This window comes from Antechinus flavipes, chromosome 4 (assembly GCF_016432865.1).
Source record: "Antechinus flavipes isolate AdamAnt ecotype Samford, QLD, Australia chromosome 4, AdamAnt_v2, whole genome shotgun sequence".
In the NCBI taxonomy this organism is placed as follows: domain Eukaryota; kingdom Metazoa; phylum Chordata; class Mammalia; order Dasyuromorphia; family Dasyuridae; genus Antechinus; species Antechinus flavipes.
The window spans coordinates 289,062,084-289,087,408 of NC_067401.1; the positions used below are offsets into that span (position 1 = coordinate 289,062,084).

At 36.4% G+C, this 25,325-nt stretch overlaps 1 protein-coding gene across 1 annotated transcript in view; it reads left to right on the top strand.

Moving 5' to 3' along the window:
• Nucleotides 1–11,523: 11,523 nt before the first annotated feature.
• MFSD4B (major facilitator superfamily domain containing 4B) overlaps nucleotides 11,524–25,325 on the top strand; it is a 28,018-nt gene continuing 14,216 nt past the window's right edge. The window contains exons 1-4 of the mRNA XM_051996727.1: nucleotides 11,524–11,569; nucleotides 11,632–11,810; nucleotides 11,860–12,108; nucleotides 24,355–24,523. Coding sequence (XP_051852687.1) covers nucleotides 11,524–11,569; nucleotides 11,632–11,810; nucleotides 11,860–12,108; nucleotides 24,355–24,523 — 643 coding nt within the window. The remainder of the gene's footprint in view (nucleotides 11,570–11,631; nucleotides 11,811–11,859; nucleotides 12,109–24,354; nucleotides 24,524–25,325) is intronic.

Below are 25,325 nucleotides of genomic sequence, written 5' to 3' on the forward strand. Positions count from 1 at the left end.
GTCATGAAACTGGATTTGTTTATAAATTCTCTTAAGAACAAAAAAGTAGATGAAATGGAGGAAGTAATGTGTTCCACAAAAGACACAAAATTGTCCATTATAAGAAATGGATATATATTCCAAATATGTTCAGGTAAAGTTATTTCTCAAAAAAAAAAAGAACATAATAACATAGATCAATCCAAAATGTTGTATAAAGAACAAAACATTTTTATTCTCTTTATAAACATTTTATTTTTCTTCATTGCAGACCTGCTTTCCTGATTTGATATTAATGATAATACCAAAAGGAATTTGTAGCCACCGTGAACACAAACCATTTAACAGCTGAGAAACTAAGAAATATACTGAAATTTAAAACTTGTTATTTGTGGATTAGTAAACCTGTTACGAAAATCTACACAGAACTTTTCTACTTTTCATATGTTCTCCCAGTTTCAGTTTTAAAAACTGTTAATCCTCCATATGAATCAGGATTGTTATAAGAGGGACAGACAGCCTATGAACAGTCTTGTGTGCTGCAACATTGGTTTCCATGCAACGCGAATAGAATGCAAGGCAGACCCCCAGCATGTCCAGTAGAACCTTGGCTTGAGTAGATAAAGACATGGTTAATAGTCACATAAGACAGGCAGGTATGAAAAGGTTGTGATCTGAAGGGAATATCCAAATCAAGGAAGTCACAAATTCACAATACATTCACTAGAGTTTGGGGAATCTGTTTCCTAGCTTTCAAAATGCTTTTACATACATTCTCTTATTTAATCCCCATGACAATCCTGTGAAGCAGTTAGTACAAATATTATGATGCCCATTTTATAGGCATCATCCTCAGTTTAAGGAAACTGAACTTCAGAGAAGTAAAGTCATTTGTCCAAAGTCAGCCTTTGAGCTGAACTAAATATAAAGAATATGCAAAAATAATGTAAAGAAGCTGAATATTAAGAATTGAAGTAAGACTAAGGTTTTCTGCTTCTTATTCCAGTACTCATTTCCACTACCTCTCCTTGCTATTCCAGACATCTGTCCTAAAATAGTTGCTGCAGTTCTTAAATCCCATAATCTAGATTTGTGTGTACATGTGTGTATGTACGTGCTAATGCATGTTGTGAGGGGCCAGGTTGAATAGTGAAGAAGCAAACAGTTACCTGACCTGCACTTTGACATAAAACCAATGACAGTATGTCACTTCTATTGTGTTAGATCATCTGGGAGATCAGAAGAAACATACAATTCATTTACTATGGTAAGAAATCCAAATGAACTAAATAAGCAGAAAGATCATAGGATTTGTAGCTTATAGGGCTCAGAGAAATTATCTAGCCAAACCCTTCATCTTACCCAGCTAAGAAAATATTAGGAATTTTAAAAAGTAAAGTTCTAAGGCCAGGTGGGAGCAGGATTCAATTGTTCTTGCATCACACAAAACATTTGCTGCTACAGTTACCTTTAAATCAACAATCCTTTCAAGCAAGAGACAAAATAGGGAGCCATATGCTGCCAAAGGTAAAGTTCTATTAACATTTTAAACAATTTTATGAGGCATACAATAAAAAACTTAGTCCAGTATTAATCTGTAATAGCAGAGTAGCCAATCTTTCAGTCACTGAGAGATAAGAATGACAACTGATAAATGTGACATAAGTTATTTGCTGGAGGCAGCAAAGTCAATGAAGGACAGGCGACTGGGAGGTAAACATCCACTGAAACTGATTCCTCTGGGTTTCCTCTGACAGGTTCCCTACAGTGTCTTGTAGGAAACAAGGCTGGGATTTGTGAGAATTAAGATTGGTATAATTTTCATACAAGTGTGCATTACATTTATGAATTTTTCTTGAAATAAAAGGTTTAATACATGGCTTTGAAGCCTCAATATTAGCTTCCATTTGATTTTTTCCCTTAATGTTCATACCCACTTATTTACTCAGAACTTAGCAATCTTTTGCACATACATGAAACAAAATACAAGAAGAAATGTGACATCCATACTTTTATCAAGAGCCTCCCCCCCACTTTCCTGCTGCTACACATCTTTCACTATATATCTAGAGACTCCTAAAAAAGTAATTCTAGAGGCAGCTAGGTGGTGCAACAGATACATCACTATCCCTGAAATAAAGGAGGACCTCAGTTCAAATTTGACCTCAGACACTTAACACTTCCTACTTGTGTGACCCTAGGCAAGTCACTTAAACCTAATTGCCTCAGCAAAAAAAATAAAAATAAAAATAATTCTATTTTTGTACTCTTCTCTCTCCACTCTTGATCGCTGCTTTTTTTTTTTTTTTTGTATGTAGAAATTCTTTGCTCAGAATTTTTGAGTTGTTCTCTCTGAAATATAAACTTTCACAAGCATAGAATCTGTGATGGAAAGGACCTCAGAAACCTTCCAGGTTAACTCGGGATAACTTTAATAAGAATTCCCTAAACAAAATAATAGCAATATTTTAAGATGATCAACTGTAAATTACTTTATTTTCAGCAATACAATGATCCAAGACATACCGAGAGACAGAACTGATTGTGTCTGAATACAGATTGAAGCACACTTAAAAAAAATTTTTAAGGGGCTTTTTTGGGGGGGAGAAAGGGAGGGATCTATTTTTTTCTTTCACTACTTGATTTTTATGGAAATGTTTTATATAATTTCATATGGGCCTTTTTGATGGGAGGGCAGTCAGAAAGGAGAAAGAGAGAGAATCTAGATCTCAAAGTTTTAAAAACAAATGTTAAATCACAAAAAACCTATTACAGTAGGGGAAAAGAAGGGAGGAGGATGAGCATTTTTTGAACCATAATCTCATCAGATTTGGGTCAAAGAGGAAATAATATACACCCTTAGTTAGGTATAGAAATTTATTTTATTCTATAGGAAGTAGGAAGGGAAAAGGTAGAGAGAAGGCTGATAGAAAGGAGAGTATAAGTAGAAGGGGAAAGGGATAAGAAAATGGGTACTGATAGAAGGGAGGGCAGAATAAGGGAGGTGAGGGTAAGAAGCAAAAACAAATGTTAAAAATTATTTTACATGTAATTGGGGGAAAATAAAATATTAGAAAGTGAAATGATAATTGAGGTACTAGAGAGTTATAATATAAAATAGATTTGGAAGAGCATAATTGTAAAGGAATATTATAAAAATAATATAATAGTGATTCGGTTTACATTATAAAGAAATGTCATAGGCACCCATTTCAAGTAACAAAAGTTTGTTATTTTATTTTACATGAATAGCCCAGGAGTTCAAACAAAAACAATTATACAAGGCAGTCATACTGAATGATCAATTTGCTTTGGGGAAACGTGATTTTTAGGTGTCTCAGGCTTAGAAGCAGGATCTAAGGAGTAAGGAGAGGAAGGAGGGAAGAAGTGGGGAGAAGTTAGGGAAGGATCAAGGAAGAGCTAGGTGGAATCTGGCAGAGTAAGTCCCAGAATTATCTAAAGATTCTCCAATCAAGACAATCTCAGAGAGGATGAACTGATTAAAACTGAGGGCTTCACAACACTGAGACAATGGAGATTGAGTTTTGCCCTCTCAACATTGAGACAAAGAAGGATCTACTCCTTTATTTTAGAATTAATTTAGCAATTAAGTTTAGAGTTTATATCATTAAGAACAATAACAATAAAGAATTGCCTCCCACAAAGTATCTAATAAACATCTTCTTGAAGTCTTTGAAGAGGAATCCATCAACTCCCTAAGCAGCCTTAGTCATTTAGTTACTTAGTAAGTACTTAGTAAGTCAGTCACTTTGGGATATGATTTAGTAACTTAGTCACATTGGGGAAGCCTCAATTACTTGGAAACTTTTCCTATAACAGATTAAGTTTTGTCACCAAGTATTTATTAAGTGCTGACTTCATGCTGGTGGATTTCTATTTCACTACTGGTGAAGTGTTGGGCAACTAGGTGGGGTTAACAGAGAAAGCCATAAGTACAGATAAGATTACTCCCTGAGGCAAGCAGGGGGGAGCACTTATGGGGATCAGAAGCTCAGCCTTCCAGTCCCACCTCCTGTCGAAGTGTTAGGTAACCCCACCTTGTGTATGCAATAGAAAGCCAAGTTATGAGGTTAAATTTCCCTATAAAGCAGACCATGGCCTACCCATCTTCGCTGAATCCCTTATGGGTTAGCCCACCATGGTATCCTGCTTGGTGGTGTCTTTCACCTCACCTCCTCCCTCATGCTTCACAGCATCTTTTTCTTTGTTATATCTACCTTTTTTAGGGTGCTCAATCCCTTTGGGATGAAGCTTGCCAGTCAATGTCTTATTCCCACTTAATGGCATATTTCCTTTAATTAGCTAATTGGTCTAATTTGGAAATGGAAATGCCTTTTCCATTGTTAATAGTTAAAACCTCACTTCCTTGCTAACTATATGGTCTCCTAACTCTAATATTTACCATTCCTGGGGTATCTCTTCATTTAGTCTGCAACCTCTTCTTATAAATAAATGTACTTTGGTGAATTTTTCACATGTGAATTGCTATTGAAGTTCATCATTTTGTGCCAATTGTTCTCAATCTCATCATTTGGTGCCTACACTCAAACACATCACTATTTTTATAATATTTTACAATTACGCTCTCCCAAATCTATTAGATTCTTGAGGGCAGTAGTTGTCTTTTGGCTCTTTTTGTGTGGTAGGTGCTGGTAGAACACGTTTGTCATTGAAATTTAAGTTATGAAAGAAAATTTATTAAAGAAGAATACATCGGGCCAGTTCCAATGGTCTTAATGATAAAGAGAGCTTTCTGCTCCTTACTTGCATAAAATAGAGAAAGAGAAATTAAACTGGACATGCAACTAAAAAAACTAGAATAAGAACAAATTAAATACCCCAATACCAAATGTGAAATTCTGAAAATAAAAGGGGAGATTGATAAAATTGAAAGTAAAAAAAAAACTTTTGAACTAATAAACAAAAGAGCTGGTTTTATGAAAAAAAATCAACAAAATAGATAAAACTTTAGTTAATTTTATCAGAAAAGGGAAAGAAGAAAATCAAATTATTAGTATCAAAAATGAAAAGGATGAACTTTCCACAAATGAAGAGGAAAATGGAGCAATAATTTGGAACTATTTTGCCAATAAGTATGAAAATCGAAGTGAAATGAATGAATATTTATAATAATATAGATTGCCCAGATTAACAGAGGAGAAAACAAATTACTTAAATAGTTCCGTTCTAGAAAAAGAAATTGAACAAGCTATTAATCAACTCCTTAAAAAAATAGCTCCAAGGCCAGATGGATTTACATATGAATTCTACCAAATATTTATTTGTTTTTTTTTAATAACTTTTTATTGATAGAACCTATGCCAGGGTAATTTTTTATAGCATTATCCCTTGCACTCGCTTCTGTTCCAATTTTTCTCCTCCCTCCCTCCCTCCACCCCCTCCCCCAGATGGCAAGCAGTCCTTTACATGTTAAATAGGTTATAGTATATCCTAGATACAATATATGTGTGAGAACTGAACAGTTCTCTTGTTGCACAGGGAGAATTGGATTCAGAAGGTATAAATAACCCGGGAAGAAAAACAAAAATGCAAGCAGTTTATATTCATTTCCCAGTGTCCTTTCTTTGGGTGTAGCTGCTTCTGTCCATCCTTGATCAATTGAAACTGAATCTACCAAATATTTAAGGAACAATTAATTCCAATATTATGCAAACTGTTTGGAAAAATAAGGAAAAAAGGAATCCTACTAAATTCTTAATATGACACAGACATGGTGCTGATACCTAAATCAGGTAAGATCAAAACAGAAAGCAAATTATAGACCAATTTCCTTAATTAATATTGATACAAAAATCTTAAATAAAATATTAGCAAAGAGATTACAGCAAGTTATCCCCAGGGTAATATAACATGATCAAGTAGGATTTATATCAGGAATGCAGGGCTGGTTCAATGTTAGGAAAACCATTAGCATAATTGACCATATTAATAACTAAACTAACAAAAATCATATGATTATCTCATGCAGATGAGATGCAGACAAAGCATTTGATAAAATTCAATACCCATTCCTATTAAAAAAAAAGCTAGAGATTATAGGAATAAATGGAGTTTTCCTTGAAATGATCAGTAGCATCTATTTAAAACCATTAGCAAGCATAAGATAAAATGGGGACAAACTAAAACCATTCCCAATAAGAATAGAGGTGAAACAAGGTTGCCCATTATTACCGTTACTATTCAACATTGTATTAGAAATGTTAGCTTTAGCAATAAAAGAAGAAAAAAGAAATTAAAAGAGTTAGAAGAGATAAGAAGGAAACCAAATTATCACTTTTTGAAGATGATATGATGGTATACTTAGATAAAAAAACTAATAGAAACAATGATAACGTTAGCAAAATTGCAGGATACAAAAGAAATCCACATAAATCATCAGCATTTTTATATATTACCAACAAAGTCCAGCAGCAAGAGACACAAAGAAAAATTCCATTTAAAATAATTATAGATATTATAATATCAGGAATTATATGAACACAATTACAAAACATTTTCCACACAAATAAAGTCAGATCTAATTTCTTGGAAAAATATTAAGTGCTCATGGGTTGGCTGAGCTAATATAATGAAAATGACAATACTACCTAAATTAATCTATTTATTCAATGCCATACCAATCAAACTCCCAAGAAATTACTTCACAGAGCTAGATAAAACAACAAAACTCATCTAGAAGAACAAAAGATCAAGAATTTCAAGGGAATTAATGAAATAAAATGCAAATGAAGGTGGCTTAGCTGTGCCAGACCCAAAACTATATTGTAAAGCAGTGGTCACCAAAACCATTTGGTACTAGCTAAGTTAATGAATATAGTAATCTAGTGTTTGACCCCAGCTTTTGGGATAAGAGCTCACTATTTGACAAATAAACTACTGAGAAAATTGGAAACTATTACTGCAGAAACTAGGCATTGACCCATACCTAACACCCTCTACCAAGATAAGATGGAAATAAGTTCATGATTTAGACATAGTGATATAAGCAAATTAAAAGAACAAAGGATAGTTTACCTCTCAGATCTGTGGAGAAGGAAGGAATTTGTGGCCAAAGAAGAACCTGAGAACTTTATTAAATACAAAATGGATAATTTTAATTACAAAATGGATAATTTTGATTACAATGTTAAAAAAAATTTTGTGCAAACAAAACCAAAGCTGAAAAAATTAGAAGGGAAGCAATAAACTGGGGGAAATTTTTATCTTCAAGACTTCTGATAAAAGCCTTATTTCTTTTCTATAGCTTCTTGTTTACAAGATATATGCATGAATAACTTTTTAGCATTGACAATAGCAAAGCCTTTTGTTACAACTTTTCCCCTCCTTCCCCCCACTCCTTCCCCAAGATGGCAGGTTGACCAATACATGTTAAATATGTTAAAATATAAATTAAATACAATATATGTATACATGTTCATACAGTTATTTTGCTGTACAAAAAGAATCAGACTTTGAAATAGTGTACAATTAACCTCTGAAGGAAATAAAAAATACAGGTGGACAAATATAGAGAGATTGGGAATTCTATATAGTGGTTCATACTCATTTCCCAGAGTTCTTTCACTGGGTATAGCTGGTTCAATTCAGTACTGCTCTATTAGAACTCATTTGGTTCATCTCATTGTTGAAGAGGGCCACATCCATCAGAATTGATCATTAAATAGTGTTGTTGTTGAAGTATATAATGATCTCTTGGTCCTGCTCATTTTACTTATGATCAGTTCATATAAGTCTCTCCAGGCCTTTCTGAAATCATCCTGCAGGTCGTTTCTTACAGAACAATAATATTCCATAATATTCATATACCACAATTTATTTAGCCCTTCTCCAATTGATGGACATCCACTCAGTTTCCAGTTTCTGGCCACTACAAAATGGGCTGCCACAAACATTTTTGCACATTCGGGTCCCTTTCCCTTCTTTAAGATCTTTTTGGGATATAAGCCCAGTAGTAACACTGCTGGGTCAAAGGGTATACATAGTTTGATAACTTTTTGAGCATAGTTCCCAACTGCTCTCCAGAATGGCTGGATGTATTCACAATTCCACCAACAATGTCCCAGTTTTCCCATATCCCCTTCAACATTCCGAATTATCTTTCCCTGGCATTCTAGCCAATCTGACAGGTGTGTAGTGGTATCTCAGAGTTGTCTTAATTTGCATTTCTCTGATTAATAACGAATCTTTTCATATGGCTAGAAATAGTTTCAATTTCTTTGAGAATTGTCTGTTCATATCCTTTGACAATTTATCAATTGGAGAATAAATGCCTCATTTCTAAAATATAATTGACTCAAATTTATAAAAATTCAAGCCATTTTCCAGTTGACAGATTGATCAAAGAAATGCAAATTAAGAGAATTCTGAGGTATTACCTCTCATCTCTCAGATTAGCTAAAATGACAGGAAAAGATAATAAAAAATCTTGGAGATGTGGGAAAACTGGGATACTAATACATTGTTGGTGGAATTGTGAAATGATTCAACCATTATTGAGAGTAATTTAGAACTATGCCCAAAAAGCTATCAAATTGTACATACCCTTTGACCCAGTAGTGTTTCTACTGGGCTTATATCCTAAAGAGATACTAAAGTAGGGAAAGGGACCCACATATACAAAAATGTTTATGGCAGCCCTTTTTGTAGTCACAAGAAACTAGAAACTGAATGGATGTCCATCAATTGGAGAATGGCTGAATAAGCTATGGTATATGAATGATATGTAATATTATTGTTCTATGAGAAATGATCAGCAGGATGATTTCAGAAAGGCCTGGGGAGACTTACATGAACTGATCATAAGTGAAATAAGTAGAATCAGAAGATCATTATACATGACAACAGCAAAATTATATGATGATCAATCCTGGTGGACATGGCTCTCACCAGGTGATTCAGGTTGGTTCCAATGGTCTTGTGATGAAGAGACCATCTATATCCAGAGACAGTCTCTGGGGTGACATCTACCCCAGATGTTATTTTTTTGTGGCCAAAGAAGAACTTGAGTATATTGTTGAATGCAAAATGGATAACTTTAATTACATTGTTAAAAAATAACAATCAGTAGTCTCTATTTAAAACTGTCTTTGTGGGGACAGTAGGAACTGAATGTGGACCACAACATAGTATTTTCACTCTTCTTATTGTTGTTTGCTTGTATTTCGTTTTCTTTTCATTTTTTTCCTTTTTGATCAGATTTTTCTTGTGCAGTATGATATTTATGGAAATATGTATAGAGGAATTGCGCATGTTTAACATATGTAAGCACTTGCTGATTTGGTATTAGGTTAAGAGTTATGATTTGCTCCTACAGAATGGCTTACTCCCACAAGAAGACCTAAGAATTGTATGAAAACGTTTAATAACAATGAATAATACAATAAATTTTTAAAAAGGAAAATAAGAATTGACAATACAATTCTTATAACAAAAGCCCTTAATGCATCCTATGATTAATATAACTAGTGCAATTATTATAGTACAAATATATATATATATACACACACACACACACACACACACACACACAGAGTACAATTAATATAACTAACACAATACAAAGAGATAGACTAGAAGAGGAGAGAAGAAAGAATGCATCACCAATTCAGGGGAAGCACCAACATTGCCCACTTCTGGCTGGGTTATCCATGATTACAGCCCTGCAAGCCTGGACCAGGAAGGTCCCAGGCAGAGCATCTTCTCCATGGGTGAGATTCCAATTTAGATATTGATCTATCATGACGTAAATAGCCGAGGGAACAAAGGTGGCTAAATGCCAGCAATACTGACTTCACTTTCTTGAGCGAATCCAGAAGGGGACCAGTCCTGCCAGAGTCTGTCAAGAGTGAAGCTTTACTCCTGGAGTGGCTAGTTCTAGTATATAGATAATGTGTCTTTGATGGATTTGGACAGAATCCATGCAGAACAGTGTTCTTTTAACTCTATTTGTTCCCAGGATTATTCAGCAACTGCAAAACAGGGATAAATAATAGTTCACTGTACTGTAATTACCTCATGATCATGGAGGTATGATCTTAGAATCTTATCCTTATATCTTATCTATATCTTTCACGGGGGAAAGAGGGTGGCAGGAAGGGAGGGGGGAAAAAATTAGAACACGGGGTTTTGCAGAAGTGAATTTTGAAAAAAAATTCTTGTATATATTTTTGGAAATAAAAAGCTATAATTTTTTTTTTTTTTTTTAAAAAGAGCCATCTGCACCAGAGAAAGAACTGTAGGGATCGAGTGTGGATCACAACATTTTCCCTTTTTTGTTGTTGTTTGCTTGCACTTTGTTTTCTTTCTCATTTTTTTCCCTTTTTAATCTGATTTTTCTTGTGCAACATGATAATTATAGAAATATATTTAGAAGAATTGCACATGTTTAACATATATTGAATTACTTGCCATCTGGGGAAGAAAAAAAATTTAGAACACAAGGTTTTGCAAGGGAGAATGGTGGAAGCTGTGCATGTATTTTGAAAATAAAAAGCTTTATATTTTAAAAAAAAAAAAAAAGTCATCCAAAGGAGGTGGGAGTTTCCAGTCAGAAATGGGCTCTGCTCTTTTTTAGGAAGAAGGAGAATAAGTACAAAATAGAGAAGAGCTTTATATGTGATGCAGTCCCTCCCTTTAGTTCCCTTGGATTCGTTTTTCTGATACATGCACTGTATGTTTCCTTCAAATATAAGTATGTCCCCTGTTCTATTAATGAAGCTCTAATTTTATACCGTGTGTCAGCTACTATGTATAAAACACCAAGCAAGCCTGCCTGCAAAAACCTTTGGTTCTGTCATTGATCCAGCTGCTTTTCGTCCTGAGCCCCTTTATCAGAAACTTTAAGGTTGTCCCGATTCATAAGGTGACTGGTTGAAGATATTGTAACAGGATGTTCTAACCCTTCCCTTCATCTTAACTTGGTGTTTAAATAAAACTCTTGGGACTACAAGCTTCTTCCCCTAACCACTATCACTGATGTGGCTCCCTCTGCAATTGCTAAGTCACTCTCTGCGAAAACAGAACATTATTCTCCCACCATTTCTTCCAGGCTTAATAACTGTTGATTGAATTTAATTATTACTAGACCTGGAAGAAAAGTCAAAGGTCAAGGAATCCAAGCTTGCCCTTTAATAGAAGACAGTTCAAAGACCAGAAGGGGGCGTAAAGGAGGAAAGCCCGAATTTGTCCAGTGACTCCTTTTTCTTACTAAGCCAAGACTCCAAATTCACTGCCTTTTTCATTGCCCAAGCCAGGCAGTTCATTAAAGTGTCTGTCGAATTGTCTAGAGAAAAGGCCTGGGCCTCGAGCCTGCGGCCCTAAAGGTACTGGCGGCGAGAGGAGCGGAGGAAGTGGCCAAGGACTTCCGGTCTCCTCGTTCCCCTCAGGGTCCCAGGCTGCGGGGCTCCGTGAGGCGACGTCCTTCTTTCTCCCACCTCCCAGTTACGGTCCTGCCCTTCACAAACATCCGCTAATAACAAGGCGGCATATTTGACCTAAGAAGGAATGTCGGGGGAAGCCAGAATCCGTAGCAGTTCTGTGAACGGGGCTCGTATGTGACGACAGGAGAAGTGCGGCCTCCGACTCTCTAACAACTCTACGATCTTTCCTTAGGGAGGGCTAGTGAAGCTGCGTATGCAAGCGAGGCGGTGTCGTGGCGCATGCGCCGCCAGGAGCGCGTGGGCTGGGTAGCGGGGCCCTTGGGCTCCTCTAGGAATGGAGCCTGCAAGCCGAGGGCAGCTTCGCCTTTGGCGACTCCGCGTGGGGCCGCGGGGGCGGGTTGGGATGCATTCGTGAGGCGGGGCTAGGCCGGAGGCGCTGCTTGGCTCTTTATGACTAGAGCCAGAGGCTCAATATTTATACGGCCGGCTCTCGGGCGCAGCAGACCTGGAGGAGCTGGAGCTGGAGCGCGGCGGGGCCCCGGCCCCGGCCGGACAGCGGCTCCTTCCCGCGGGGCTCTCCGAGGCTGGGGAAGTGCTGGGGACGGACGCCAAGGTGTACGTAGTCGGTGGCGACGGCGGGAGATGCGGGGCCGGTAACGTGTTCCGCTGGTTCACTTCCATTGTGCTGTACGCTGCCTTCCTGGGGCTGGTGAGAGTCTGGGGCCGGGAGGAGAAATTTTAAGGGCGTCCCTGCACTTGGGAAGTTCGGGGGGGCCGTCGGGCACCCGCGTCCTTTAAAGGTTACAAACAACCGCTATCCCACGGCCATCCTTGGAGGTAGGGTCACTTGTCATCCCCATTTTGCAGGTGGGAAAAGTGGATCAGGGTCACACAGCTAGTAAATGTCCGAGACCTGCTGTAAACCAGAGTTCCTGTGCTCCTTATCTACCTGCAGCCCTCCAAGTCATTTTAACCTTCCGGGATATTTCCTCCTGTTCCACGTACTTAATTTTCATACCCCAGAGTACACTTAAATTTTCTCGTGCTTTGCACCTCCCTTAGTCAAACAACATGTCGAGCCCTGAAATGGACCTGCTCTCTAAAGCTCCCTGCTCTTGCCTCCCCAAATCCTGCCCACATTTAAGTGTGAATCACCTGATTCATTTAAACCCTGGGGCTCCTTCCGGGAGTTCCCCTACCCATATGTGGCCCCTTACCTGCTGGGCTCCCCCATTCCGGGTTGGTTATTGGAGTGTCTGATTAGAGCCGCAGCCGCGGATAACTCCGCGGTAATTAACGTGTTTTCTAGCTTTAATAATAATTCGAAATGCCTCTCCTCCATCCGCCACGAAAACCTCTGCAAAATAGAGGAGTTGGACTAGAAACCCTTCCAGCTCCACGGGATGGGGATCTTATGACTGGGTCAGAACTTCCTTCGGAACTTCCTACTGTTAGCCTAAGCCTAAAATGACCTTTAGGCAGGGCAGGGTATGTATTATTAGGTTTAAAATCAGCTGTGTATTCCAGTGGCTGAAGACCTGGGCTTGGATTCAAATCCCCACTTTATTTACTGTTTGACCTCAGGCAGACTACTGCTGAGGCTTCTGTTTACCTTCTTCATGTGTAAAATGTAGGAGTTGGATTAGGCCATCTATTTCCAGACCCAAATCTGGATCCCTTTTTGAAGCCTTACCGCTTTTGAAAGGCTCTCAATTGTTGAATTCCCTCTGGAAAATGCCTGTTAGCTAAAGCCCTGATGACATTTTTCCTTTAGGAATAACATTTATTAAAAACTACTTCTTAGAAATTTTTTAAAAAATTTTTTCCCTAGAATCTTTTCTTGCAAAATGACTATTTTCATAGATATTTAATGCTGATTGAGTGTTTTTTTTTTTTTAAGTGTAGTTATCCTTCCCAAAGTATTACTGAGAGCAAGTATGTGCAGCTTGATTATATTGTGTTTTTTTCCGAGTTAGAGAATGGTCTTCTAGTGATCCAGAACAATTTCTTATGTTTGATACACATTGTATAGTACGGATATGCAATAATTGTAATAGGGTCATTAATTAGAAAGGGACCACAGTAGTCTGATCCAGAAACTGAAATTCAGAAAGGATCCATGACTTGCCAAGCATCTCAGAAGAATTAAGTAGTAGAACCATGATGTCCCCCTAAGTCCAAATTCAGTGCCATTTCCCTGGCATCACATTGTACAGATGATTTGTTATTTTAAAAAAATTTGTGTAAATAGTATTTTATTTTTTCCAATTACATTTAAAATTAATTTTCAATATTCATTTTTGAACAAGATTTTGAATTCCAATTTTTCTTTCTCCCATTTTCCCTTCCCTCCCTCCCTCTCTCCCCAAGACAGCAAGATATAGGTTATACATTCTCAGTCTTACAAAATATGTCCACTTTAGTCATGTTGTGAAAAAAGAAACAAAATAAAAGAAAAAAAATCACAAAAGAAACCCCCAAAGAAACTAAAAATGGTGTTATTCCATCTGCATTCCAACTACCAGCTCTTTCTCTAGATGTGTAGAGTATTTTCCATAAGTCTTTGAATCATTTGTATTACCGATAAGAGTTAGGTCAGTCAATTAATTTTGATCATCATACAGTATTGCTGTTACTATGTACAATGTTTTGGTTCTCCCTTCACTCAGCATCAGCTTATGAAAGTCTTTCCATAGTAGACATCTCCCCCATTTCCAGTTCTTTGCCACCACAAAAAGAGCTTCTATAAAAATTTTTGTACGTGTAGATACTTTTCTCTTGGATGATCTCTCTTCAAGATACTGACTTTGTAGTAGTATTGCTGAATCAAAGAGTACATTGTATGATTGCCTTTTGAGTACAGTTCCAAATTACTCTTTAATAATTCTGATCAATTGACAACTCTATTAGTAATGTATTGGTGTCTCAATTTTCCTGCATCATCTTTTTTTTTTTTTTAATTTCTAAATTATTTATTTATTTATTTATAATAATTATGAGTTTTTACTGACAGAACCCATCCCTGGGTAATTTTTTACAACATTATCCCTTGCACTCATTTCTGTTCTGACTCCCCCCCCCCTCCTTCTACCCCCTCCCCCAGATGCCAAGCAGTCCTATACATGTTAAATATGTCACAGTATGTCCTAGACACAATATATGTGTGCAGAACCAAACAGTTTTCTTGTTGCACAGGGAGAATTGGATTCAGAAGGTAAAAATAACCTGGGAAGAAAAACAAAAATGCAAACAGTTCACACTCATTTCCCTGTGTTCCTTCTCTGAGTGTAGCTGATTCTGTCCATCATTGATCAATTGGAACTGAATTGGATTTTCTCATTGTCAAAGAAATCCACTTCCATCAGAATACATCCTTATATAGTATCGTGCCTCTCTGTATTCATCCTGCTGGTCATTTCTTACAGAACAATAATGTTCCATAACATTCATATACCACAATTTACTCAACCATTCTCCAATTGATGGGCATCCATTCATTTTCCAGTTTTTAGCCACTACAAAGAGGACTGCCACAAACATTTTGGCACATACAGGTCCCTTTCCCTTCTTTAGTATCTCTTTGGGATATAAGCCCAGTAGCAGTACTGCTGGATCAAAGGGTATGCATAGTTTGATAACTTTTTGGGCATAATTCCAGATTGCTCTCCAGAATGGCTGGATTCGTTCACAACTCCACCAACAATGCATCAGTGTCTCTAGAGAACAATTTGATAATCAAAGGGCTATCAAACCGTGCATGCCCTGTGATCCAGCAGTGTCTCCACAGAGATCATAAAGGGGGAAAAGGGATGCACATGTGCAAAAATGTTTATGGAAGCCCTTTTTGTAATGGCAAGAGGAAACTGAATGGATACCCATTAGAGAATGGCTGAATAAATTGTAGAATATGAATATAATGGAATATTATTGTTCTATAAGAAATGATCAGGAGGATGATTTCAGAGAAGCCTGGGAAGACTTATATGAACTGATGCTAAGTGAAATGAGCAAAACTAGGAGATCTTTATACATGGCAACAACAAGATTATACAATGATTAATTCTGATGGATATGGTTCTTTTCAACAATTAGATGATTTAGGCCACTTCTAATGGTCTTGTGATGAAGAGAGCCATGTACACCCAGAGAGAGAACAGTGGGGACTAAGTGTGCATCACAACATAATATTTTCACTCTTTGTTGTTATTTGCTTACATTTTGTTTTCTTTCATTTTTTTTCCCTTTTTGATCTGATTTTTCTTTTGCAGCATAATTGTGGAAATACATATAGAAGAATTGCATGTGTTTTAACATATATTAGATTACTTGCCATCTAAAAGAGAGGGTGAGAGGGCAGAGAGGGAAAAATTTTTGGAATATAAGGTTTTGCAGGGATGAATGTTGAAAATATATGTTTTGAAAAAAATTTTTAATAAAAAACTAATAAATTGCCTTTGAAAATAATAAAAAAATATACAAGTCATTCCTCAATTCATAAATGGTCAAAGGATATGAACAGACAATTGTCAAATGAAGAAATTAAAGTTATGTATAGTCATATGAATACATGTTCTAAATCACTATTGATAGAGAAATGCACATTAAAACAACTCTTGAGGTACTATCTCATATCTAATAGATTGGCTAATTTTAAAGAAAAGGAAAATGATAAATGTTGTAGAAGATGCAGGAAATGTACAACAAGAGAACTGTTCAGTTCTGCACACATATATTGTATCTAGGACATACTGTGACATATTTAACATGTATAAGACTGCCTGCCATCTAGGGGAGGGGATGGAGGGTGGGAAGGGAAAAGTCGGAACAGAAGTGAGTGCAAGAGATTATGTTGTAAAAAATTACCCATGTATATGTTCTGTCAATAAAAAGTTATAATAATTTTAAAAAAGAATCTAAAAAAATTGTTCTGCAGAATAGTTGAATCAGTTCACAACTCTACCAGCAATGATTTAGAGACCCAGTTTTCCCACATCCCTTCCAACATTTGTTAACATTTTTTCCTGTCATTTTAGCCAATCTGAGAGGTATGAATTGTCTTAGTTTGTATTTCTCTGATCAATAATGACTTAGTCAGATTCTAATCAGTTTTCATATTGACTAGAAATAGTTTCAATTTCTTTATCTGAAAATTGTTCATGTCCTTTGACCATTTATCATTTGGAGAATACCTTGAATTCTTAGAAATTTGAGTAAATTCTCTATATTTTTTAGAAATGAATATAAAATATTTTCCCAGTTTATTGCTTCCCTTCTAATCTTATCTGCATTAGTTTTGTTTGTACAATACCTTTTTAACTTAATATAATCAAAATTATCCATTTTGAATTTCATCATGTACCCCAGTTCTTTGGCCACAAATTCCTTCCTTCTCCACAGATCTGAGAGGTAGACTAATGTTCTCTTTTGTTCTTCTAATTTGCTTACAATAACACTCTTTGTCTAAATCATGAGCCCATTTCGACCTTATCTTGGTTTTAGGGTGTTAAGTGTGGGGTCAGTGCCTAGTTTCTGCCGTACTAATCTTCAATGTTCCCAACAATTTTTGTCATATAATGAGTTCTTATCCCAGAAGTTGAGGTCTTTGGGTTTATCAAACACTAGATGACTATAGTCATTGATTATTGTATGACTTATATTCTTATAAATTTGACTCAATTCTTTATATTTTAGAAATGAGACTTTTATTAGAAACACTTGCTGTAAAAATTGTTTCCCAGTTTTCTGCTTCTCCTCTAATCTTGACTGCATTGGTTTTGTTTGTGTAGAACCTTTTTAATTTAATGAAATAAAAATTATCCATTTTGCATTTCATAATATTCTTTACTTCTTGCTTGATTATAAATATTTCCTTCTCCAAAGATCAGTTAGACTATCTTTTGCCCTTGTAATTTGCTTATAATATTGCCTTTTATGTCTAAAAAATGAACCATTTCAGCCTTATCTTGCTATAAGATGTGAGATGTTCATCTATGACTAGTTTCTGCCATATTATTTTCCAGCTATCCCAGCAGTTTTTCTCAAATAGTGAATTCTTATCTGAGAAACTAAAGTGTTTGGGTTTATGAGATTACTATAGTCTTTGACTACTGTGTCTTGTGTACCTAACCTGAATAAAGCAACCACTCTTTGTTAGCCAGTATCAAATGGTTTTGATGACTGTTGCTTTATGATACAATTTTAAGTCTAGTGTGGCAAGAGCCTGATGACTTTGTGCAACTCTGCCTCATTTCAATTCAATTCATGCTCAAATCAAGACATCACTTGTGAATGTTTTTCTTTCCTTTGGAAAGGAAGGAAACCCTCCCCCGCCCCCCCCAATATGACCTATATCCATGGTACTCTTTTAAATTCTCCACAGGATTTCTACCCAATATTCTGCCATATTGGGGGGGAAGGGAGGCTCTATTGATATTTGTGAGTACCAGTGCAGGCCATCCATTGTTATCTCTTACTCTAATCACTTTAAGGTTCATTTCTTTTTCTGGTTATATACTTTGATATTCTCTTCTATTTAGCTTTTTGCATATAATTCAAATACTTAATCTATTTCATTCTTTTTATGCCCACTATGTGTCTCTCTGTTGCTCTTTGGGTGACTTTCAGTTTTGATTCTAAAGATGATTCATAGCTATATAGTCTCACTGGAAAAATATTGGTGCTAAAAAGGTACTTATTTGGGGGAGAAATTCGGTGGCTTTGAAAATGCTATTTATTGATTAGAGAAATGCAAATTAAAACAAATATGAGGTACCAACTCATTTGACAGATTGGCTAATGTGACAGAAAAGAAAAATGACAAATGTTAAAAGGAGATATGGAAAAAATAGGACACAAATGCACTGTTACTGGGGTTGTAAATGGATCTAACTATTCTAGAAAACAATTTAGAACTTTCCCAAATTAAAATTGCCTACTCTTTATACCAATGATACCACCATGTATCCTAGAGATCAGATAAAAAGGAAAATGACATATGTACAAAAATACTTAGAGCAACTCTTTTTGTGGTGGTCCATCAATTGAGGAATGGCTGATAAGCTGTGATACATGATTGTGATGAAATACTATTACATTGTAAAAAAAATGATAAGCAGAATAATTTCATAAAAATATGAGAAGACTTATATGAACTGATGTAAAGTGAAGTGAGCAAAAGTAGGAAAACATTGTGCTTGATATTATTCTAATCAATATAGTGGTCTAAGATGATACTGAAAGATTTGTGATTAAATATGTTATTCATCTCAGGAGAAAGAATTGTTGGAACCTCAGTATGTATTGAAACACAATTGTTTTCTACTTTATTTTTCTTGACTTTACTTTTTGTTTGTTTTTGAAATATGGCTCCTGTGGAAATATGTTTACCAAGATTTCACACATATAATTGATATATTTATTGTCTTCAGAATGGGCTTTTTTTTAATTATTATAGCTTTTTATTTAGAAGTTATATTCATGGGTAATTTTATAGCATTGACAGTTGCCAAATCTTTTGTTCCAATTTTTCCCCTCCTTCCCCCCACTCTCTCCCCCAAATGGCAGGTTGACCAATACATGTTAAATATGTTAAAATATAAATTAAATACAAAATAAGTATACATGTCCAAACAGTTATTTTGCTGTACAAAAAGAATCGTTGTCCTTCATTCTTGAAGAAGGCCATGACTTCAGAAAGGTGATGCCATGGCTTCAGAAAGGTGATGCCATGACTTGCAAGTGAATTGGATTTAAGAGAGGGAGGGCTGTGCAAGGTCACCTGCCTCACTTTTTCCTCCAGAACCTTCTGGGTCCAGTGACAAGATATAGATCAGGACAACTGGAGATGGCCCTGAATGCAGTGGGTGACCTTGGCCTTTTTAAACTAGGGTCTTCAATAGATCTCAGATTGATTGAGGCTGCACCCATTCAGAGACAAAGAATCTTCTCTTTCATCTAGTCAAAAACAAAAAACAAAAAAACCCTAACTAGTTAATTAGGTAAATCTGGGAGGGAAAAGACCTTGTGGGTTTCTGGCCAAAGCAGAAATGATTGCTATTTACATTGAATTTGAGTCATGACCAAATGGGGCTTGGCCTATTGGTGGCCACTTAGTGAAAATCAGAATGGTTTTGTGTTGTGATCTCGGGCGCCAAAATGTGGTGAGCTTTTTCTTCTCAAAACGCAGCCAAGTGATAAAAGTTCAGATCTTTTATTATCCCAATATAGCCCGGTTAGCTTAGAGGCCTATCTCTCTGCTTGGTTCCAAGAGCTCTCTCCGAATGTCACCAAATCCAAAGGTCTGGTCCTTCAACCTCTGCCTCTGCTTTCTTCAGCCTCCAGCCAGCTCCAACTCTTCATGTCATTCCACTGAAATCTCGACTTGTAGCGTCTTCACTCTGAAGAACTCTCCGACTGGCCCATTGGCCTATTTATGCTCCTTCCAGAGAGAGGGATTATGGGTAGTTCTACTTAGTACCTTGTTTCAGGTTCTGCCCAAAACATCTTCTTGTAAGATTAGATCAACTCTAATTAGTTAGCAGTTAGTAAGGATTCCAACATCTCCCCCTTTCTTTTGTTTTAAAACATAGGGGGTTTCTGAGGGGGTACACATAAATCCATCAATATGGGCCAGAACTTTGTAACAGATATACATGGTATACATAAATCCATCAATATGGGAGGCATTATACATAATTTACATAAGTACATAGCAATATAACACAGGCTAGTAGTAATGTAACAACATGAATCAACCTAAAAATTTACACATGTCCATAAGTCCTAGAAACAGTCCAATAGGATTCCATTGTCCATTAGTTCATGTGCCAGGAATCCAATAGTTCCTGTAAGCCCTGAAGTACTGCAAAAGTCTCCATATCTACAATGAGCTCTCAAATGTCCAATTTTTCCGCACTGAAAACATCGACGAGTTTCTCTAGAATTCCTCTGCCAAGAAGGACCTTGTCTTTCCATGTTCATCATAGTCTGGGCATAATAAGCATTTGTGCCCACTGTGGCACAGCGTCTAATGATTTCTTTTAAAGGAGCATTTTTGTCTAGCCCCCATATAATTCTCTTGCAAATCTCATTGGCATTTTCCTTAGCCAAATGTCTAGTCATTATTTCTGTTGCTGCATTGTCTCCAATGGTTCTTATTACAGCTGTTTGTAAACGTCCCACAAAATCTGCAAAAGGTTCATTGGGACCTTGCTCTATTTTTGTGAAAACATTATTTCCATCTTTCTGTCCAGGGAGAGAATTCCAAGCTTTTATTGCAGCCTTAGAAATTTGCTCATACACTGTTATGGGATAATAAATCTGTTCTGAACTCTCTGCATACTGACCTTCTCCAGTTAGTTGGTCAAAAGCAACTTGTACAATAGCTCCTGTTTGCCTATTGTGTTGGGCTTGAATCCTACATAATTCATGAAACTCCGAAAGCCACAATAAATTTTGTCCTGGTTCAAGACATGTTTTAGTGATGGATTTCCAGTCATTCGGGGTTAAGATTTCATAAGACAAATTATCCAGTAACATTTTCACATAAGATGATGTAGCCCCATAAAGAGTGCAACCCTTTTTCAAATCTTTAATTTTTCCCAAATTAAAAGGAGTGTATTTTCTCTCTTTTTGACCTGAGGAGTTGAGCTCTTCAATCACAGGATATGCATTTATAAAATCAGATATATCTTCTCCTTCATTTTTTGCTTTAATTAATGCTTTTTCTAATCTTGTCAAATTCTGCTTTACAGGAGAAGCTGACTGTGTTTCTGTCTCTCTCCCTCCCCCTTGTTCCACCCATGAAGGGTTAATTGCGGGGGGAGGGTCATGAGATGTGGAATCACCTAATTCCTCCTGCTGTGAAGTATCATACTCAGAATTGTAATTAACTCCATTCTCATCTGATTCGTCCTCCTTTTCACCTAGTAAAGTTGGTACTTCTTCCTCCTGTACTTTCCTTTTCATCATTCTATCACTTAAATAACTTCTTATAGCCAATTGTATTACATTATATGTATTAATTATTGAGTTAGGCCCATTTTTATCATAGAATTGACAAAGATCCTCTCCAACCAATTTCCATTCATTTAAATCTAATTCCTTATCAAGAGAGAAACAAGGACATATGTCCTTTACAGTTTGTAAAAGTTCAGTGATTTGCTGTAAACTTATAATTAAACCTTGGCTTTCCATAACTTTGACAATGCTCTCTAAACATTTTCCTTGAACAGAAACAGGCTGTTTTCTAAATATCTGTCCCATCTTAGCTGAAATTCTACTTTAACTCTTCTAACAAAATTTCTTTGTTGCACTCACCCTAATTTCTGGGTTGAAGTCTTTTCCACTGGATCAGGATCAGAGGCTTTTCCACTTGAATGAGGATCGGAGCTTTTCCACTTGAATCAGGATCGGAGCTTTTCCACTGAAATCCACTAAGGGGTCTGTTTGTCCCACGTTCAGGGCGCCAAAATGTTGTGATCTCGGGCGCCAAAATGTGGTGAGCTTTTTCTTCTCAAAACGCAGCCAGGTGATAAAAGTTCAGATCTTTTATTATCCCAATATAGCCCGGTTAGCTTAGAGGCCTATCTCTCTGCTTGGTTCCAAGAGCTCTCTCCGAATGTCACCAAATCCAAAGGTCTGGTCCTTCAACCTCTGCCTCTGCTTTCTTCAGCCTCCAGCCAGCTCCAGTCTTCATGTCATTCCGGTGAAATCTCGACTTGTAGCGTCTTCACTCTGAAGAACTCTCCGACTGGCCCATTGGCCTATTTATGCTCCTTCCAGAGAGAGGGATTATGGGTAGTTCTACTTAGTACCTTGTTTCAGGTTCTGCCCAAAACATCTTCTTGTAAGATTAGATCAACTCTAATTAGTTAGCAGTTAGTAAGGATTCCAACAGTTTTGGTTTAAGTCATGGTCCCTAAGAAAGAAATTTAGCCAGTAAACCGCAAGATATCTTGGGAGGGTTCAGAGATCCAAAAGAAAAAAAATCTTTTAAGAGCATCAGTAAATAAGGGTATGTTAGCTCTCATTTATTGTCCAGTTGCAGGATCTTTCTCTCCTTGATCCCTAGTACAGATAAGCTGGGGTTTGGGGCTCGGTGTTCCTAGTACTTAGCAGGACTTCTTTCCAGTCCAGCCATCACCGTGGGGAGCAGCCCTTACAGGAAAAGGCTCTGTCATCCTTGCCACCACCATCAGTTGTTGATCAGTGAGTAGGGCAGGCCAGTCTACTTAAGTCAGCAAAGCATTCTGATGGGAAGGTAGGAGGTAGCTCGTGCTACATAAATCAAACCACCATGTCCTACTTGACTGTCCCCTTCCCTTTGAAACCCGTGGAGATAGTCCAAGACCCAAGACTGAGAATTGCAGTATAGCCTGTGTACTGGTTTTGCTTCCAGTCCAACCCCTTTAGCCATCATCAGAGCCAGCAACTTTTGAGAAGGAGCTGCTATTCCCACCTCCTTCACTTTCACTGAAAAGCAGATGCTGTAGATGAGGTTTTTCAGCAGCCATAGGTATTAAAGACATGGAAAAGAAAGTTCTCTCCTCCAATGTCCTCCACGGTTCCAACATTAGAAATAAATAAGGTGTTACCATTGGAAATAACATTAAAGGTTGATAGAGCCTTTGGAATTATGCTGCAAAAGACATTAAATTATACATGCCCTTTGATCTTCTATTCCACTTACGGGTTAATATATTACAACAAGAGTCATGTATAAAAATGGATCAGCTCTTTTTGTAGTAACAAAGAAATGTAAATTCAAGAGTCGATCATCTGTTGGGAAATGACTAGACAAATTGTGGAATATGAACGTAATAGAATGTTGTTATGATATAAATGACAAAAAGGACAAAGAAACCCGAGAAGACTTTAATATGAAGTGAAGTGCTCAGAGCCAGAAGAACAGTATATGCAATAACAACATTATGAAGAAAAACAACTTTGAAAAACTTGAATTAATACAATGATTATCATGATTACAGAAGAAAGAAGAAGCCTCTCGATAAAGTTGATAGACCCAGGATACAGACTGAAACACGCATTTTTTGATTCAGGGAGTGTGGGAATTAAGTTGATTGAATTTGTATATTGTTATCTTTTTTTTTCTGGGGGAAATGGAGTGGTGATAGTAGGTAGAGACAAATTAGGAAAAAAAGAAAAGAAAGAAGGCGGGTTATTGTATATATATATTTTTTAATGTAAAAAAACAGAAGAAATAACATAAAGAAGCATATAAACAAGACACCTTTGAAAGCTAAAGGTTGAATAACATGCTTAGAAAGAAAAGGAAAACTTTTAAATAAAATTTTCAATTTTAAGTATGGTATTTTTTTTGTTCTATGCATATGGAAATGTTTGGGTTTTTTGGTTTTTGGGTGCTTATTAAATTCAGGGAAAAATAAATTTTGAAAAAATAAATGATGTTTTAAGCAGATGAATTTGCTTTGCCATTCCCCCCCTAAGAAATACTGGGTTTACCCATCAAACTTATGGTTGACATCCATGTGTTGTCATGTTGTAATGTGTTGTCCACCACATTAGAATGTGAGTTCCCACAAGAACAATAATTATCAATTTAACTTAATTCAAATTTAATTAATTAACAGTTTCTCTTTGTATACCAAGACTTCACATAGTGCTTTGAACATAATGTTATAAATGCTCAGCAAATGCTTTGTTGTATTTTCATTCAAATATATGGTCTGATATACTAATCTAATGGGCATCATGCATATACATAATGTGGTTGGATAATAGGAAAATTGTAGGACCTCATAAATGGGATTCACAAGTAGTCCAAAGAAGGCATCCTAACAGTTCATATAGGAAGAGTAGAGTCAAGTAGCCACTTAACTTTTGACACAAAAGTGAATATTGTTCAGACTACAGAAGTGTACATATTAATTTAATGATTGTAAAGTTTTATGTTTGTGTTTTTTTAAATCCTTAGGGTCTGAGTGTTGCTATAGTAGGACCCACATTTCAAGACTTGGCTGTAAATGTGAACCGCAACATCAGTGATATTTCTTATATTTTTGTGGGCCGTGCATGTGGATATCTAGGTGGTTCTGTGATAGGTGGATTTCTCTTTGACTCTGTGAATCATAATTTAATTTTGGGTAAGTAGAGTTATCTCAGACAGGTTATTTTTTGACTTTTGAATAAATTTATATTAATGTTCAGTCTCAGCTTTTGATACAATCAGGCTGTGCAACCCTGAATATTTAACCTCCTAGTGCCCAACACAACTAACTAATACTATAAATTGCTTAGCAGATATTGAACTCCATTGATAGAGGCAGTTTTTTCATTTGGAGTTTCCTTTATTATCTGTGTATATGTTGGTATAGTATTAAGATATTTTGTTCATATATTTTATTAGCAATTAGTGAGTAGTTTGTATGATTCCAACAGTTAACTGAATTTTCCACATTCTGCTCCCAAGATGGAAAGCTAAGTTTTATTCTATGAGGAGATGGGTCACCTCTAGAAAGTGTCCTGGATCCTTAAATCTACCCAGAAACTCATTTTTACCCCAGGTTATGATGTGGAATTCAGTCTTTTAAACCAGGACTATATAGATTTCTTAGAATCAGAAGGGATCTCAGATGTTATTTAGTGCAAGTCATACTGGAATATGATTTGGCTTTGCAATATAACAAGTTTCTATCCAAGTTTCATAATATGTTTTCATCTACAAATACAGGCTATGGCAATCTGTTACATTTCTGAACAACTCTGGTTGTTTGTTAGAAAGTTTTTTCTTTTATCAAGTTAAAATCTGATTCTCTACAACATTTACCCATTATTCCTAGTTCTGTCTCTTGGGACTAAGCAGAGCAAGTTTTAATTCATTTTTGACTTGATAACCATTCAAGAATTAAGAGATAGCTATCTTGTTCTCTGTAAGTCTTCAGACTA